This window comes from Alosa alosa, chromosome 11, assembly GCF_017589495.1.
Source record: "Alosa alosa isolate M-15738 ecotype Scorff River chromosome 11, AALO_Geno_1.1, whole genome shotgun sequence".
NCBI classification, from domain to species: domain Eukaryota; kingdom Metazoa; phylum Chordata; class Actinopteri; order Clupeiformes; family Clupeidae; genus Alosa; species Alosa alosa.
In genome coordinates this window covers 24,814,607-24,834,525 of record NC_063199.1, presented here as the reverse complement: position 1 = coordinate 24,834,525, position 19,919 = coordinate 24,814,607, and the positions used below count along the sequence as shown (strand labels likewise).

The 19,919-nt window shown below is 44.9% G+C and overlaps 1 protein-coding gene across 22 annotated transcripts in view; it reads right to left on the bottom strand.

Annotated features, from left to right (window-relative positions):
- Window positions 1–19,919, bottom strand: part of mical3a (microtubule associated monooxygenase, calponin and LIM domain containing 3a) — a 98,045-nt gene that overhangs the window by 27,916 nt on the left and 50,210 nt on the right. For 13 of the 22 annotated variants that reach the window (XM_048257084.1, XM_048257082.1, XM_048257086.1 and 10 more), the window contains 13 exons: window positions 18,940–19,136; window positions 17,029–17,141; window positions 16,345–16,401; window positions 15,878–16,063; window positions 8,648–8,719; window positions 7,875–8,000; window positions 7,410–7,535; window positions 6,876–6,986; window positions 6,525–6,620; window positions 4,958–5,053; window positions 4,304–4,490; window positions 3,284–3,372; window positions 2,541–2,625 (listed from right to left, as the gene is read on the bottom strand). In XM_048257084.1, the coding sequence (XP_048113041.1) occupies window positions 2,541–2,625; window positions 3,284–3,372; window positions 4,304–4,490; window positions 4,958–5,053; window positions 6,525–6,620; window positions 6,876–6,986; window positions 7,410–7,535; window positions 7,875–8,000; window positions 8,648–8,719; window positions 15,878–16,063; window positions 16,345–16,401; window positions 17,029–17,141; window positions 18,940–19,136 (1,541 nt within the window). Of the gene's footprint in view, window positions 1–2,540; window positions 2,626–3,283; window positions 3,373–4,303; window positions 4,491–4,957; window positions 5,054–6,524; window positions 6,621–6,875; window positions 6,987–7,409; window positions 7,536–7,874; window positions 8,001–8,647; window positions 8,720–13,002; window positions 13,108–15,877; window positions 16,064–16,344; window positions 16,402–17,028; window positions 17,142–18,939; window positions 19,137–19,919 lie in introns of all 22 variants that reach the window. The other 9 variants (XM_048257100.1, XM_048257101.1, XM_048257102.1 and 6 more) reach the window with 5 other exon arrangements.

The window sequence follows — 19,919 nt, the reverse complement described above, 5'->3', positions numbered from 1 at the left end:
CGCACAATTATTGCACTTAAAAGTCATATAATTAAAACATTGCGTTCCACAAGGCTTCCGTAAGCTATAGTGGGTGAAGGGGGAATGAATGGCCAATACTATATAGTATGTGAACATGATCCCACTGGTGGAAAAACATTAGCTTCAGCAGTGTCTGGGATGCCAGCCAGGCCAATGTAGGGGAATGGGGAATGGGTAAGTGGCAAGTTGCAAAATTGTACATGGTATGATTTAGAAAATAGCCCACAGCTAGGGAATAGTCTCCAAGAGCCAAGACATTTAAGTAGTAATGACCAACATAATATCTAAAATCTGAAAATAAGCTTGCATCCCCAAGAAATAGACTGAATGGTCTATAATATACTGTCATCTACACATGTATATATATCTATACATACTGTCATGTACACACAAGACTCGGCAATCACCAGATCATGTGCATGAATGTTTATGTGACTGACTATCTCTGTCCCTCCTGTTAATAGTGAACTGGTCTTTTTGAAGAGCGGGAAGATGACCGGAATATGACCACTCCCAAACTGATCTGAACACACGTCTGTGTTTTACATGCTAAACTACACCACATGACATAGCTGACACTATCACTATCTTGCATATCTTAGCTTATCATAGCATTCTATTATGTGAAGGCTTTTTACACAACTCGGGTTAAAACTAGTTAGTTAAATTAGTTAGTTACCATAGGTTACCTCAATGAACGTATCATCTTTATTTATTTTCAATTCAGTTAATTTCATGTGATCTTAGGTTTAAACGTTTTAAGTTAAGCAGAGCAAAATGTCACAACATGGAATTGTAACTAGATTATTGGATACCACAGAGTACACTTTTGATCAAAAGGACCCTCTAAGTCACCTACATTCCATCCATATGATTAAAATAAGTCTAATAAACCATTACAGTATGTTTGTAGTCTCACTATACTCTTTTTTGTTAAATCAGCTTATTTGCCGTCTACCCCAAAGTTAGATAAGAGAATATATACCCTTCTCCTCTCTGTGTGTGCAATAACCCAGTCTGACACTGTTAGCCTAGCTTAGCCTAATTCACTAGTAGTGTGTTACACCAGTTAGCCTATAGCTAGCCTAAAGGGATCTTAATCATATTTAAATCTATCATATTCATAAACAACTTATTTTAGGACAGTCCTGCACCCTCTCCTTGCTATTCCTTTCTTTGACACGAGAGCGTGAGAAATGGCAACACAGATAGCAGCAGACTCCAGAACGCATCCGGCCCAGACCTAGAACACGTCTGTGCCAGACACAGCACAGAGCTGGGCCAGATGGGCTCTGTGGCCAGCTACTATCTGGGAAAGTTCTTAAGTGTTAGTAAGCAGAGAAAAGGGGGGGGGGAAGAGCAGCCACCCATCCCAGATTAAAAAATAAATACAGGCTATTGATTGGACGGTGCAACTAATTTAGAACCAATCACAAGCACCAATTCAAGCACTATGGTGATCAAGCTGCTCTGACAGGAAGGGGGAAAGGTAAAGCTTACAGAGGAATTTGCCAATCACAAGCACTCTTAGAGTGCAATCTACCAATCACAGGCACTCACACAGGGTAATCGATCAATCACAGGCAGTCTAACAGGCACTACTGAACAGGCACTCGGCTACAGAGGTGCACTCAGGTCAAAAGAAAACACAAAACGTGAAAGAGAAAAGGTTTACAGGCAAGAGCTAGAAGAGAAACAGATGAAATCTCAAAGAGGGCAGAGAGGGTCAAAGAAGGCAATACAGGCAATAACACAATGCAAACCAGAAACTAGAAACTGACCACCAAACCACAGTCAGGCAATAAACTGAGCCACTGGCACCTGGAGTACTACATGAGGCTAGCCTCACACTACAGAGATCACTGACTTTATTTGACTGTCCACAGTTTGGATCGACCATGAAAATCATGCTAAAGAATTGAGAATTAAACATTGCGACTGTCAAAACAGAAACACTGCTGTGCTTGTGACACTTAATTTCAGGAAATGAATCGGCATAAAAGAAGTACTCCTGTTTTTTGCCTGTCTGATTTCATTTCAAAGCCAGAAGAGGGGAAAACACTAAATAAAAAGATGCACCAGACCACCCATAACACAACACACAACATACAGTCCACATTCATGTCCAGGGTGTGAAGAGGGGATTAGTGAAGGACAGACAAAAAGCAAAAAAACAGGAAGTATCTACAGAGCACACACCTAAGGAAAGGAGAGCAAACCAGAGAACGTGTACACACAGCGTCTAGATGCTAAAGTGTCTCACAGGGGGACAAGAGTTGGGGTTGGGGGTCAAGGGGTCAAGGGTCATCCATGCTGGAGGAGCTCGAACAGCAGGTTTAGGGTGAAATAGGTGAAGAAGAAGGCGCAGTAAGTGAACAGGAAGGAGAGGTCTAGGGGCAGTGGTAGCGGTGGCGCCACCTGGTGGTAGGCGGCGGTGGCGGCGTGCCGCAGCGAGCGAAGGGAGTCCCCCACGCCGCGGCACAACCCCAACGCCGCCCCGAGAGACGAGAGAGGGCTACCTGAGGGACGCCGCTCCGCGGGGGCCAACGCAGATGGTGGGCGGCCGCTTGAATCCACTGTGACCGGGTCCGTGGCCTGGGCCTCCTGAGAGAGGGGTGGGGATACAGAATTGTGTCTTAGTAATACACACACACACACACACACACACACACACACACACACACATATATATACATACAAATAAAAACACATGTACAAATAAAAACACACATACATAGATAAACATACACAAACACACACATACAGATAGACATACAGTACACATACACATGCACACACACACACACACACACACACACACAAAATATAAACACCCACACACACACACACCCACACAGTAACAGTCCCTCTGTGCATCTTGCTCTCTTCTCCACCTGTGTGTATCTCTATCCACATACTGAACTGAATCACCAGCACAAAACACATACAGTTTACATGCGAATAACAATCACAAACGCATCACTTAGACTTCACTCACGATCACAATGTCACTGACTATAACTTAGATGTAATTTTTTTGAATGATTGAAACGTTATTATTTAATTATTAAAAGTGCAACTTTAACCTAAAAAATACAACTTCAGTGGTCACTAGTGTATAAATGTGTACATGTGTATTGTGTATTGTGTACATGTATGTGTGTGTGTGTGTGTGTGTGTGTGAGTAAACCTAAGACAAAGAAGATGTTGTGTATTAGTCCTGCAGTAAGAGTGCAGTGTGTAGTGGAGGGGAGGCGGTTACCTTGGTGGAGACTGAAGCAGGAGCAGGTCTCTTCTTCTGGCCTTGGCCGGACGCGCGGTAGCAGTAATGCGGTTTGCAGTAAAACTTCCCTGGAGAAACACACACACACACACACACACACACACACACACACACACACATTCATACAGTGCACACACAGACCCGCCCGTCTGAACTACACACAGCGCTAACAGCCCACCATCCCAAGGCCAGCCTGGCAGAGAATGTCCAGTGTGTCACACGTCTGTTATATAAGTGCGGAATTCCTACCCACCCTCTCCCTCTCTCTATCCATCTCTCTCTCTATCTCTCTCACTCACTCACAATCTATCTTTCTCTCTCTCTCTCTCTCTCTCTCTCATCTTCTCCTTCTTTTCTTTCCCCAAGCCCCTCCCCCTCTCTTTTCCTCACTTCCAACTCTCTCTCCTTGTTCACATCTCCATAGATCCCTCTCTCCCCCCTGGCTTGATTGTACTGTTCTTGTGGTGGGGACATAAAAGCGACAGAGCTGCGCTACAATATGCTTCTGTCCCATCACACAAAGACACAGTCACCACTGCAGCCCGGAGCACAACGGACCCAGAGCAGAGCACAACCCGTGACTATAACCGACCACCAAACACACATCAAAACACATTCAAATTATGCACTGTAGGGGCATAATGATCTCATCTAATTACACCTAGTCCTGCTCTAGCTTACTACTACTTGTGACACATTATCAATGTCACAGGAATTGATCTGAACTCTCTGTCAGATAGAGTCAATAATGTGACCCTTATCAATTGTATTACAACTAAAGTTTTTATTTGGCTTTGCGAATGTGGGGGGCAATGTTCGATGTTCTGATATTGGGGGGTCATGGATTGAAACAACTCAGGCTGGTAGAATTACCTGAGGTCATTTGAACAAAACCCATATGGATAGTGGGGTTTGTAGTCTCATACCTTTCTCCACATCGAATGCGTAGGAGAGGTGGAGGAATAGAACTAATGCATTGTGGGGTTTGTAGTCTCATACCTTTCTCCACATCGAATGCGTAGGAGGAGAGGCGGAGGGTGGTGCCACAGTAGTCACAGGAGAAGCAGCTACGGTGGAAGAACTTGCCCTCAGCGCTCAGGCGCTCCATCACATACACTCGCCGCTGGCAGAAGTAACACACGTCACTGCCGCCGATGTTCTGAGGGAACTCCTTCCTCAAGGAACCCTGCGAGGACAGAGGATTGTACAACAACAATGAGAAATCCATAATATTTCAAGTTAAGGTCAGCTTTGACGCTCATGTTAGACATACTAGCCAAGATTCAGGAAACTCCAAGCCATTCCCTGGTAACACCAATTTCAGTGACACACTTCAGAAGTCCTTCATTTAGGAAAGCTCACTCATAGAGCAAAATGTTATTATAGTTCTGTGTAAGAACAGCACACATCACGAAACGGTTTATTGATTAATCAGCACAACACACAACACATTGCAAAAGACTACCATGTTAAGCACATCATGCAAACACAGAGACAAGTACTAATTGAATGACAGAAGTTAGTGAAATGATACATTAGTTGGGGGGTGGAGTTGGGAGCAAAACACCTTAGAGACACCTGAACTCAGTCAGGTCTACATGCTGTACACTTGGTCAAACACTTGGTCTACACTAACACAGAACTGTTTCTTACCAAATCCCTCCTTTCAACAAGGAAGTCTGGGTCATCTGGATTGGCTATCTGCTCAGCCAAAGAGCTCGACCCCCCTGTGTACATCTTAACATAGCGCTACCGGTGGTGTGGAGGGCAAAGGTGAGAGAGAACGAGTGAGAGGAAATGACAGTGAAGGAACAAAGAGAAGGCTGACAGTAGGCCCGTTCGACTTCATGCAGCACTGCACAGATATGGCTGAACGTGATGCATGCTGGCCCTAACAACGCATGTTGTTCGCATTGGGCAAAAGTCCGGCATGCGTCACGTTCAAACAAATCTGCGCAGCGCTGCATGAAGTCGAACTGGCCTATTAATTCTACAAAAAAAAAAACAGGAAGTGACATCGCTACAGATAAAGAACTACAACTATGTCATAGACAAATGTACAGCTGAGAAAGAAGAGTAAGAATATTGTTGCTCTACGTAAGATAGTGATGCTCATATAGGAGTGAGTGTGACGTGATGGTGAAACAGTGGGCATGATTGAATGTTTTGAAGACGTGTGTGTGTGTGTGTGTGTGTGTGTGTGTGTGTGTGTGTGTGTGTGTGTGTGTGTGTATTTTGTCTGATCAAACCTTGAGGGTGAAACAGCCGTAACAGTGGCCTGTTTGGGGCAATGAGAGCGCAGCGACTGAGGTCGTACTAAGACAGAGATCTGCACGTTTGGTTAATCGAGTGTGTGTGGGAGGACACAGGACCCAGTGGATTAACAGACAGACACACACACACACAGCGGCCGCGGCCCCCACAGCAACTCCCATTCACGCAACAGCCCAGCCAGAGGGCCATAGGGCATGTGCAAGAACACCATAATAACCTTCCCGTCACATGCAGCGAACTGACTGGCCAAGGCCCAGGGACTGGATTCAAACACACACACAAACACACACAAGCCAAAACACCACATCCATCACGTTTATTACAATGTGCTTCCCCCAGGGGACACACTATAAGATATGACTGCCCTCCACGGTCAGTGCGCACACAAACCCCATTGTTAGTGCTGGCAGCAGACCCACTACTGCTCTGGACATAGTAAATGAAGTGCTATGGGTGCATTTTGTTTTTTGAAGTATTGACCTCAGTGGCTCGTTTTGTGTGCTGCGGGCCATGGGGATGTAGGTCAGAGTGGCACTGTGGTCACATGAAGACCATCAGACACACCCGTTAAGAGCCTTTGCACACCCCAGAGGTGTAGTATGGCAGAATAAAAAAAAGAAAATAATAAATGGCCCTTTCTCCAGAGCTGGACCTGACAAAGTTAGAGTTTGGGATTTTTTTAACGATTCTGGTCAGAAAATAGGTCACATTACTTGGACATGGATCCGTTGCAACTGCAGAGCAAGGTTATCTGCCCTGAGCATTTTAGACTGCTCCATTGGGCTTGGCTGAACAGACCTAGTGTATGCTTTATGCATGCCTCTAGCTTTGCAATGGAAATGTCATTAAGACATCAGTTGTTCTGGAACACACACACACACACACACACACAGACACACACAGAGACACACACAGTTGCATGCCAGGCCTCAGGTGCAGCTGCTACCTGGCTACGAGAGGAGGGCGAAGGATGAGGCTTGTCTGTTCTCTGCTCACGTGACCGGTACCACTGCTCAGTAAACAACCGAGACACCTTCCTCGTCTTTACACACACACACACACACACACAGAAAACAAAGAAAACCAACAAAGAAAATAAAGATTTAACTTGCTCTAAGAAGCAAAATTTTAATATGAAACAGAACACAACACACATATAGTTGTGTCCCAGAGAATATTGTGGAACCCCTATTGAAAGCTCAACACTGGAAATTCCGCAAGCTGCCATCGCCTCCTGTAGGAAAGCGCTGAGAGGGCAGCTATGACAGAGGATGGGTGGGGCAGAGGACAGGGTCACCTTTGGCTTGGGGGGTGTGTCTTTGAAGCGAGCGGCCAATCGTTCGGCTCTCTCCTGGATGCTGGGGATGTGGAGGGGGAGCTGGTCGTCGGACCGCAGCACCTCCCTCTCCTGCAGACAAGGGCATCATGGGAAATTTCAAACCGGACTCTCAAACACGGGGCATGCTCGACTCGAGACAGGCAAGACAATAACAAGACTCAGAGTAAAACAACAAGAGTCAGAGCTCTGTGTTAGAAGTCCAATCAACGCCACGCCGGTGAGAACAAAAGTTAATCACACACTGCACTCCTCAGCAAGTTTGTTAGACAACGCATTTGTCTCTTTCATTGCTCCCTGTAGGGAAACACTTATTGGCAACACAACACAACACAACACACACTGGTGCGTAGTGTCTTTCATCCGACTCCAAACAAGCTAACAGTCTCTCTGCTCCGTGCAGAGGCAGTCACACAGACATGCATCCCTGTGCATTGTTTGAAGGTGGACACTCGTTGCACTCAGGTGCAGGCTGGAGAACCAGGCTGGACGTGCCTTGCTCAGGTGAGAAGGATGGGACACCTGAGGAGGGGTTTGGGGGCAGGGTGGAGGGTCTTCCTCCCCAAAGGCATGGGTCCGTAGCCACTGCTCGATAAAGAAGCGTGAAGGCTTTTTCATCGGCTTCAACAGAGACACACATGGAGAGAGACAGTGAATCTCAAGAGAGGAAAACAACAACAAATAATAGCTAGAAAAATATCCAGAGGTTACGTGTGTTTGGAAGTCATTTCAACTGGACCGTTTCGATCAATAACAGTGTGCATCTTATGTGGAGTGATAATAGCACACGTTCACTACAGAAGGTACTGGCTTCAGAAGTCCATGTACAGTACAGGTAGCTACTGGCTGACCGCTGTGCCAAACGGGTGTGTTGCGTTGTGGAGATAATGAGGGTTGGTGAGCATCAGTGCGCTACACAGCATGGCTGTCGTGGCTGGACACGACACCCCTACCCCTCACCTTGGGGGGGCTTTGGGGCTGGGGCCCGTCGCTGAAGTGGGAGGCCAGCATGTCGGTCCTCTCCTGGATGCTGAGGACATGCAGCGCCTTCTGCTGGTCATACAGCTCCATGGCATCATCTGCCTCCTGCACAAATTAGTCACAGTCAACCACAGGCCGACCATGGAGGACACCAGGCAGCTAGCAGCCTGAAGCTTTGGCCTGGTAGCCTGGTCTATGTAACGCAGACTGTATGAATGAATGTAATACTACCCTAACCGCAATGTTGTGAGTATGGAACATTGGCAAACAAGCCCAGAGCAAACCTTTGCCTCACAGTGCTAAACCCAAGCCCAGAGCAAAACACAATCAGAGGCAAAACAAACCAACCACACACTGTCAACCGACAGTTAGGAGAGGCATGCAAATTAGGTACCATGCTCATACCAATAAATTAATATAGTTAATGATAATATATACATCAATAAATTAGTCACCATCATCAACAAAGTGATAACTATAATTATCTATCTTTCCAGAGCCTCTCTAATGTTCTAAGCTCCAAAGCTCTGAAACCCATAGTATATTACAAAGTGACACACACCAGACCAAGATGTGTACATTACCACACCATGCTACGTGTGGTCACCTGCGGTCACATATCTGAAAACAAGCTAAATCTAAGAGGTTAAGTGTTCTGCTGTCATAAACACACACACACACACAAGAAGGCACACTTGTGTGGTCACAGACACACACGGTTGCCCAGGTCATGCGCACACACACTCGGTTACCCTGAGTGAGAGAGGAGGGAAACACTGTTCCTCCTCAGTGTCCAGCTCCATTGACTCTTCCTCTTCTCTTTGCTGAGGACACAGCCACAAAACAGACAAATACTGACAGTACGTACAGTATAGATACATATATGAATGTATGCCCATGCCCAAACCAGATTTATACACGCAGATACATGCTCAGCAATGTAGCCTACAGACATCTGGACCAAAGTGGTCTCCACTAAAACAAACTACACACACACACAGATTTGTCCATCTGAGATGGGATCCTGTCTCATCTTACAACCCCATTCATCAACTCTGTAATTCCATTCTTTAACAAATGACTAAACCTTGTCATTACCATGTGTGGGAGCGACGAGCGGAGGCAGTACCGACTGAAACAACATGGAGGCCAATCCATTTCTACAGCAATAGACTCCTAGGTCTCCTCTCCCTGTTTGTCCTCACTTCTGCCAGCAGAGGGCAGCAGAATCCCACAGCCTATCTGTGTGTGTCCACCCACAATGAGTCAATCCACACACGCCACCCAAACAAACATGCAGATCTGTGTACTTTAAGAGTTTCTAAGGTTAAACGTGTCTACTGATTATGGGTCTGAGGTCTTTGGCATTAAAACCAGAGGTTCTAGGGACAGTAGGAACTCATAGGCATGAAGTTTAAAAGAAAAAGCTATAAGAGGGGGGACAAATGGTTAGTTTGTAATAGAGTACAAAGGACTGATGGGGAGTAGGAACAATGGAATAAAAGGAAAACAAAAGTGGGGGGGGTGAGAAACCTCTAAAAGGGATGACATCATAGAGAATTTCATGTTTCACTCTGTCCTCTACAGAGAATGTAAGAACTGCCTTAAAGGTCGGCTGTGTGTGAAAGAGGTAGGGAAGAGACCCAAGAGAATATGCGTATGTGTGTGTGTGTGTGTGTGTGTGTGTGTGTGTGTGTGTGTGTGTGTGTGAGGTTTTGGCACAGAGCATCACCTGTGTGTGCAGAGAGAGTAGAGATGAGGAGGGTGAAATGGAGGAGGGAGGAGAGGGGAGCTTAATAATTTTCTTAGGGCAGCTTCTCAAGACTTCACCGCTTCTGGCCTTCAGAGACACGAGAGGACACACACACACACACACAATGATTTACTCTCCACACACACACACACACACAGATGTATGCTCTCTCACACCCTGAACGTGCACGCACACACACGCACACACACACACACACACGCACACACACACACACACACACACACCAATACATTTATGCTCTCTCTCGCCCACAGACAGACAGACAGACACACACACAGACACACACACACACACACACACACACACACACACACACACACACACAAGTTAACAGCATCATAAACATCTTGTATTGCTCTAGCAGATCTGCTTCCAAACTATGAACTCAACTTCCCTCTAACTACTCAAGAGAGCTGACCATTGCAGCTAGAATCAGGTTTCCCACATGGCTAGACTAAATGATTACACCAACGCTAATGCTTCAAAACGGTCAACAAAAAAGCTAAAGCTACCACATTCATCTCTTCTAAGACACAAACACTAAGCCCACCCAGGGAGTTGTGTCTCCAAAACAAGGCACGCACTGCGGCTACGCATGAGCTACACAGACAAGACATGCTCTACACAACCAAACATGAAGCAGGGGGTAGAAATACACTAGGAACTGAGGGGGAGCTGGGGGTTAGTTCCACAAACTTAAAACGGAGCACGTAAGTTAGCCCTCATCCTGCCCTGCCCCCTGCAGGAAAAATAAACACTGCACTGCTTTTCTAGTGGCAGTGGGGACCGGAATACAAGCACATTGAGCTCGGACCCACCGCACTGGACAGCGGTGAGATGCATATATCAGTATATCAGCCTTTTGTGAAAAGCTTTGGCTTTCTAACAACACTTCATGCCAGGAATATAAGTGTGTGGGGATGTTTATTCTGTGTGAAACTCATACCAGTTATTCATCTTGGTGGTTTTAAATCTCCACAAAGTAGAGACTGACAAATCAGAGAAAGGGGCGTACTAGTTTGCATCTTGCACTTGTTTGAATTGAAGTACATTCTTATCAAGTGCTTTTTTGTCCTATTTCTCCTTCCACCTTGTGAAGTTACAGTAACTGCTTCAGTCAATTTAGGGTAAAGTTCACAGCCATGACATCACAGATGTTTGTCACTGTTCCTCAACCCTCAACCCCTAAAGATGTGAGATGCTTCTAACAGCGAACAAGACAAAGAGGGCTGTCTGCCTTCAAATGAACACTGGAAATGTTGGAACAGCATCATGAGGTTGATATTAAACTGGCAAGAGACAGCTTGGAACTAGCAGGGTGTCTGGCATCATGGCAGGTTGTGACAGGACTAGTCAGCATGGTGCTGCTGCCATAAAGCTGGAGCCAGTGGGTTGGCTGCAGGGATACTGCTTTAGCAAAGGGTTGGTTGAACACGTCGACACCTGGTCAGCCAGATCAGCACTGAATCTGGACAGATTCTAGCACAGATCTGCATCTAAGAGTAGAGCTGAAACAGTGTCAGAGTTAAGAGAGAGAGAGAGAGAGAGAGAGAGAGAGAGAGAGAGAGAGAGAGAGAGAGAGAGAGAGAGAGAGAGAGAGAGAGAGAGAGAGAGAGAGAGAGAGAGAGAGAGAGAGAGAGAGAGAGAGAGAGAGAGAGAGAGAGAGAGAGAGAGAGAGAGAGAGAGAGAGAGAGAGAGAGAGAGAGAGAGAGAGAGAGAGAGAGAGAGAGAGAGAGAGAGAGAGAGAGAGAGAGAGAGAGAGAGAGAGAGAGAGAGAGAGAGAGAGAGAGAGAGAGAGAGAGAGAGAGAGAGAGAGAGAGAGAGAGAGAGAGAGAGAGAGAGAGAGAGAGAGAGAGAGAGAGAGAGAGAGAGAGAGAGAGAGAGAGAGAGAGAGAGAGAGAGAGAGAGAGAGAGAGAGAGAGAGAGAGAGAGAGAGAGAGAGAGAGAGAGAGAGAGAGAGAGAGAGAGAGAGAGAGAGAGAGAGAGAGAGAGAGAGAGAGAGAGAGAGAGAGAGAGAGAGAGAGAGAGAGAGAGAGAGAGAGAGAGAGAGAGAGAGAGAGAGAGAGAGAGAGAGAGAGAGAGAGAGAGAGAGAGAGAGAGAGAGAGAGAGAGAGAGAGAGAGAGAGAGAGAGAGAGAGAGAGAGAGAGAGAGAGAGAGAGAGAGAGAGAGAGAGAGAGAGAGAGAGAGAGAGAGAGAGAGAGAGAGAGAGAGAGAGAGAGAGAGAGAGAGAGAGAGAGAGAGAGAGAGAGAGAGAGAGAGAGAGAGAGAGAGAGAGAGAGAGAGAGAGAGAGAGAGAGAGAGAGAGAGAGAGAGAGAGAGAGAGAGAGAGAGAGAGAGAGAGAGAGAGAGAGAGAGAGAGAGAGAGAGAGAGAGAGAGAGAGAGAGAGAGAGAGAGAGAGAGAGAGAGAGAGAGAGAGAGAGAGAGAGAGAGAGAGAGAGAGAGAGAGAGAGAGAGAGAGAGAGAGAGAGAGAGAGAGAGAGAGAGAGAGAGAGAGAGAGAGAGAGAGAGAGAGAGAGAGAGAGAGAGAGAGAGAGTCAGTGACATACAGTGACTATAATGGTACCAGGATAGCTCAGGCAGGCTTGGTCTAGGCCAAGTCTAGCTCACGGGTCTAGGCCTAGTAGGCAGGGGTCATGTGGGATGGGTGTGGACATTGGCTGGCTTGCCAGCCACACACGGGGCAGGGACGCGGGCAGGTGGGCATACCTGCTCCCCTCTGTTAGGCAGAGTCTGGCACTTGACTCTCTCCTTATAGCGGATACTCATCTGCTCCTGGAGAGGGGTACGCCTCTGGGGGGAGCACAGGGGGAAGAAGAGGACGTCATGCCGACCACAGCCTGACTGCACCCTGACTCACCATCACACACACGCACACACACACACACGCACGCACACACACACACGCACGCACACAAACACGCACACACACGCTCACAAACACGCACACACACACACACACACACACACACACACACACACACACACACACACACACACACACACACACACACACACACTCACAAACTCAACCTCTGACCTTTTGTACAAACATATAAGATGGGCTTTTAACTCAAATGCAAAAAAAAATAAATGTGACCGTGACACACGAGAAAAAGTGCCAAAACAACTAACTCTAGTTAAAGCATTAGTATTGAAGCAATACTATTCCACAAGAGACATATTAAAGACCTAAAGGCATAAAGCATCTACAGGCCTTTTGTTTATGAGAAAGTCCATCACTCTGTGAGGGAGTCCTGGAGAAGAGGAGAGCGGTGAGGTTAGTGTGGGGGGGTTTGGGGGGTCAGGCGGGTTACGGGGGTCCACCCTTTACCTGTCTCCATGCAGGGACGGGGGCCATGCGAACTGGCTCTTTCAGGGGAGGAGAGGGAGGCGGGGAGGGGGACAGCAAGTTGACCAGATTGGGCAGCGAGTCCCCCTGTTAGCACCACAGACCAGGATTGACCAAGGTGGCCAATGAGACGCCAGGACACAGCCAGCCATAGCCACACATCAGCATGCATGATGGTGGGAGGACAGAGAGAGAGAGAGACAGAGAGAGAGAGAGAGAGAGAGAGAGAGAGAGAGAGAGAGAGAGAGAGAGAGAGAGAGGAGACACAACAAAAACATATGAGAAAAAAAAACATGCAAGGAAAACTTGTAAATGCAAAAATAACAGCATGCATCAACCAAGTGGGAAATCCATACAGCAATATAGATTTTCCTCTTAGTTAAAATAAACAATAATAAGTCATGCACAAGACAGAGCAAAGGAAGGAGTATTAAAGGGTCAGACATCATAATGCACACTTGCAAACAGAGCAGGATTCAGCAGAGAATCAAATGTAATGCAGCGCTGCACAAACATCAGAGACAAGGTCATGTGTGGGATATGATAGAGTCAGGCAGGCACTATGTGTCTTCCCTGCACAATCTATTGCAAAATAGCCCACAGACCCACACACACACACTAAAAAGTCCTGGCAGCCATCCTAAACATGCTCAGCAAATGGGGCAGAGATATGACTTTGACAGAGTTAGTCTCGCATAAACAGCTGTTAAATCCTAAGCTTTGGTCACTCTGAGGCTAAATACCCAATGTCTATGAGCAGGACACACAAACACAAGCAGATCATCATCACATGGATACATACACACATTCCCTCTCTTTCCCTCACTCACACTCTCTCTGTTACACTCACACACAGCCGTGGGTTATTCCAGAAATAATCCTTCATCCATCCACCAGCCCCATAGAGACCCCCCACAACACACACACACCACCCATCCTCCACCCCCCCCACACACACCTCAGCTGTTAGCGCCACTTGCCCTATCTGCCTGTGCTCGTCGCAAACCAGCTTCTGCTGTCGACTCCAATTCCCATACTCCCCCTCCCCCTGGCCTGGTTCCATCTGACAACCATTTGTTGAGCTCAATAAAGGCCTTTATCCAAAGAGACAGAAGATGGCAGAATAAGGCAATAGTGAAATATTTCATCAGCAGGTGCAGTGCGTTCTCTGGGAATCATGGCCCAATCATGTCTTGCCCCCACTTCCCTCAGGAACATGCCCTCCAGACAGACTGACTGATGTTGTCAGGTATAACGTCTCTGACTGCATTGCTTTTAACTGCCTGTCAACACATGCCAACTCCTACAGTGCACCACACACACACACACACACACACACACACACACACACACACACACACACACACACCCTACAGAACACAACATCATGCATGTTGTAAGGACTGGAGTGAAGTGGGGACTGAGCTGAAACAGATAAGGCTGGGGTCTGTCAACAACAACAAAGTGTGGCAGGGACTAAGAGCTTTGACATGCTTTGCAGACTGCTTCACACACTACAGTGGATATGACATCAACTAGTGGATATGACATCAATTATCTGATTTAACTACTCTTGTGATGGACACAGAATGAATCTGCAGGACCACAGACCATATTATTAAAATCTATGCATTCTTTCACACAAGCTTACGTCACAGACCACTTGGAGGTGCAAACAATATCAGAGATTTGGTTGATTTGACCATCAGTTAACTTCTAAACAGACTTACTTTGGGTAAACAATAGCAATAGATCATAGGAGTGATTAACGTCCAAAAATTTAGAATGGAGTAACTCAACATTAGGCACCTTTGATATGTTTAGTGTTCTAAAGACGTCAAATAGCTCGTTATAGTTACCATAATTATAGCTAAGGAGCCAGAAGTGAACACACATGGATAGCTATAAAAACTGTGCTTTCATTATACAACTAAACATGACAAAATACTTGTATAACCCTTGAGCCAGCTGCTTTCTATGTGATCTCAATGGCGATGCAGCTTTTGTTTGCACCTCCAACAACATGGCATATCTGTTACCGCCCACAAATAACGACAAATATCCACAAATGCCCATAGAGTATGTTTGTGTGAAATAGTATTAATATTGTAGAGTGTTTCAGTCTGTTCCTGAAGGGTTTCTGGTTGAAACATTCAAAACCAACACAGATACTCTGAAATTAAAAAAATGAATCGGACAATAGTGTGATGCTCTACTAAATGTTGACTCTAAAACTTGTTTTTTACATCTTAGTTTGTCTCTAAGTTACCTTTAGCTCAATGTTGTTTTCTGTGCCATCGGAAATGCCTTAGAGACACACCTATTTGGTTATGCAGTTGAATGTTGAATGAATACTATTAGTATGTGTGTGTGAATGGTGCTGCCTAATAGATAGATAGCAACTTCCCATAGGGAAACTCAATAATCTACATGTAATGGGTTGTTGAGGCACAGCATAGCATCAGATATGACTTCAGTCCCAACCAGCATGTCTGAGGTCCAGGGGACTGGCAGCTGTTGTCGAGGGAGATTAACCAAAACACTGTGAATGTCGTCAAGACAAATCACCAGCCCAAAGCAAACCTATTCAAAGTAAATAGTATTCAATATTCCAGGAAGGAAGTCCAGCAAAGTATTTCGGGAAAGTTGAAGTCCTCTGACACTCCCCTGCCCTGATACGCTTAAGAATCTGTGATTATGGAAAAGAAGTTTGTCATACTGTGCCTCAGACTTGATGGGTCACAACCTTTGAGAACAACATTCCATCATCATTACAACATCCTCACTCCACACGACCAATCCTCTGAATCCTCGAGGCGTCTCTCCAGGGTTGTCTGTCCTGCCTTTCTTTGCTCACCTGTCTCCTGAGTCCACTAGGGGGCGCTGGATTGGAGGCTGTGTCCACAAACTTGGCCTGCAGTTGTGTCTGGATGGACTTGATTTTGTTGTAATTCGCCGCCGCTGACGCAGCGTCCACCTTCCGTTCCGAGGGTGCCGTGGAGGCGGACGAACGGTCATCATGGTAACCTCGCTGAAGATCATCCTGAGTGTAGACAAGTCATTAATGTGAGCGTAAATTGCCATAAACATCCAGAGTAAATACCCAGGCACATACAAACACTGGAACACATGGCAATGCTTAGAAACACCAAATGTAGGGTAAGTATCTGTGCAAAAGACAAACCATGTCCTGAAGGACAAGCAAAGAACCTCAGTGTCAAAAACCATTACAATACCAATTCAAGACACAAAAGAATAATCAGATTATCCGAATAAACACTTTTGCTTGCAATGTTGAGCCATCTCTTGATAATCAGCCCTTACCTCTTCAGACTGACCAGTCTTTAGCTTCTTGCTCAAACTGTCTTCATCCTTTTTGTCCTGGAAGAAAAGACACGAAAATACATTTGAAATTGTGTTCCATCCACAACAGCGTTCAAGTAATATTCAGTTAAGCACCCAACAAACTGCAGGTATATCCCAACTCCTATCATCATGATGGGCGGTGGTAGCATAATGACTAAAGGTCAAGCATACAGTTGCCAGGAAAGTAGTGGTTTCAAACCAACCTTGACCAGGACACTTAGTAATAATAATACATTTTATTTAAAGTGCCTCTCAAGTCACCCAAGGACACTGTACAAGAAGAAAAGAGGATAGACATAAACGCAACATAAAAGCATCAAACAGGGACAGTATACGTGAACACAGACACAAAAGCAACAAAAAAAGCAACATATAAAAATATACAGGGACAGTACAAGTTCACTGTACACTTCGTAAAACACACTATACATTCAGCAGGAGACAAAGTAGAATTAAATTAAATAAAACAGTAATAAAGGAGCGAGTTGGGTGGAGGAGTTAATCAATTAACTCTCTGGGGAGACTGGCCCTTGTAATAATCAACTTGCTTTGGATAAAGGCATCAGTAAGTATCATCTGTGTCACCATGTGGCAGAGCTGGCAGGTGGGTATGAAATGGGCATGTGGGCGTTGGTGGCTTACCTTGGGGGTGCGTTTCCTGGAGTTGAAGCCCAGGTGGAGCTTGAGGAAGGAGATGGGATGAGACTTCTGGGTGTTTGAGATGGCAGTCGCCCTCTCCTCAGGGCTATGGTTGTCTGCGAGGAGGGAGACAGAGAGGGGATAAGGCCCAGGCATATATATACAATGCTGTCCTGATTAAAAAACAATGCAACTTATCTCAGCTTGTATTCTGTCTATAGTGACCCCAAATTTTTGAACGGCTATATATATATATATATATATATATATATATATATATATATATATATATATATATACACATATATATATATATATATATATATACACACACACACATATATATATATATATATATATATATATATATATATATATATATATATATATATATATACACATACATACATACACACACACATATATATATATATACATATACACACACACACACATATATATATATATATATACACACACACATATACATATACACACACACACACACACACACATATATATATCAGATTACATTATGCGCTTACACAATTGCAAAAGAGTTAGCCTTTTAAAATAATATCAGATTAGTAAACAGAATGTGCCTTTGGAACATTGGATGAATGGTTGCTGATAATGGGCATCTGTATACTTTACATTTACTTAACATTAATGATAAAAACAAGGACATTTGTGACTCCAAACTTTTCAAAGGTAGTATATATATATATATATATATAGACATAGATATATATATAAATGTATGGTGTACATATAAATATATACTGTATACTGTATATGGTGTGTGTTGTGCACACCAAGGCACTTTCCTATCAACTGAGTTGTTGAAATGGCAATAAACTTAAACTTGATAACACTTCTCCACATCCTCTCCATTATAAAACAAATAAAATAACAGTCCTGTCCCATATCAGCCAACCAACACTCCTGCATGTGGAGCTTAAACTTCCAGAGGGCTGACTGACAATACCAGGGGTGGCGAACCTGCGCATGCAGCTCGTTACCTCCGCTCGTGCGGCTCACGGCAGCTCAACTGATGTTCCCACTTCTTGGCCTTAGAGTTTTTTATTTTTTGAAATAGCCTATATTTCTGGTAAATGAAAATGCTTTTCATAATTTGATAGTACTCATAGTTAGGCTGCAATGTTTAAATTAAAATAATCTTACCGTCATGTTATGGATAGGAAAAAAGAAGCAGACACATTTATTTCTTTAGCCAGGTGTAATGCTACTGTTGCTATCAGGAAAACCCTGAAGCTAAGCGCAAATAGGAGGACGAACATGGGATATTCAAAAGGAGGATTTATCTTTTTGTAGCATAATCCGTCTGGTTGATATGTCAACATAACCCAAAATAACATTGTTAAAAAACGTGTTCTAGTTTGGTACTTGGTATGCCAGATTTAACTGATGCATAAAGCTTCAAACCTGAACATTTCCCAAAGGCACTGACCTTTGCAAGTACAAGGTAAAGGTAGGCTATATACTGTAGACGTCAGTCAGAGAAGCAGACTCGTTTTCTTTTTGTGTATTTTCTTTAAAAAAATGTAGTTACTGAACACTCGATGGAACATTTGACGGTCACATTGGCATCATATCAGTTGTTACATTGAAGCATTGCTCATGCAAATAAGTCATTCAGTGAGGGGGGATTTGTGATGTGTGTCAGATATCTTCGTTGCTTGCTACTCATTCCTGAAAATGATTATTTGTAGCTTCTGCCAACTGCCTATTTAAACTGTAGCCTAGGCCTAAGTCGATGTTGTAGTGTGGGCATCTTTTTTGTTGTGCGGCTCTTTTAAGTTGTGTGGTATTTTTTTTTGGCTCTTGATGCTGGACTGGTTAGCCACCCCTGGACAATACCAAAGAGAGTGGGAACGTGTTAGTCTGACTTACCACTAGGTGGCAGAGTGTCTTTGAACATCTCGTAGAACTGGCTGAGGTACATGACCATGGAGAGCTTGTCGGGCTCGGCCACCACGGACATCTCCTTCCCCGTCATGATGGGTGAGATGCCAAACTCTCGCTCTGCCACGTCGAACGCCAACTGGTTGTTCTTGGCTACGTCCCGCTCATCCAGAGAGTCAAAGTCACTAGTCATATACACACAATTACACAGACATCATCAGAAACATATGCACAGGAATATACTCACACAAGTACAAGTTAAATCAATGTACACAAAATGTTAAGGCATACAAATATACAACCCTATGCATTATGTATAGAATGACACACGAACAGATGAATACTGAAACATGATCCAAAACTGGATCCACATCCATGACAGTTAAAAAAAGACAAAAACAAACACACACAAACTTACACACACACACTTTCAATCAGGTCAGGTATAAAATCAGGGAGGTGAGACACCACATACCACTTCCCTCCAGGAACGCCTAATAGGGTTGCAGACCGCACTTGGTAGTCATGGGAACAATAAAAGCTAACAGGGCACATAAAGAGCCCATAACGGTCCGCAGCTGAAGGTCACACCGTGCTCTCTCCCCACACACCATCATCCTAGTGATTATTACCACAGCTTTAAATGGCACCACAAATGAATCACAGCAACAAGACTAAAGGATCATAACCACTCAAGCAGTAATAATCCCAGCCGCTACCCCAAAGACCATCAACGCAGCTCAGTACCGCTGCATCTCTGAAGGCCAACATTAATGCTAGCAGCAGTTATCAGTAGCACTAAACATTGCCACTCACAGTTACTTCCACAAATCCGATCCGAAAGGCTAACAGGAAACACTATGTTAGGCCCATTGGGATAGCCAGACAGATTAATGCTAACACTGTTTAAAATCTACTACAGCCGTCAGTGTCAGGCTGCTACAGACTAAATGCCATTCACTGGTATC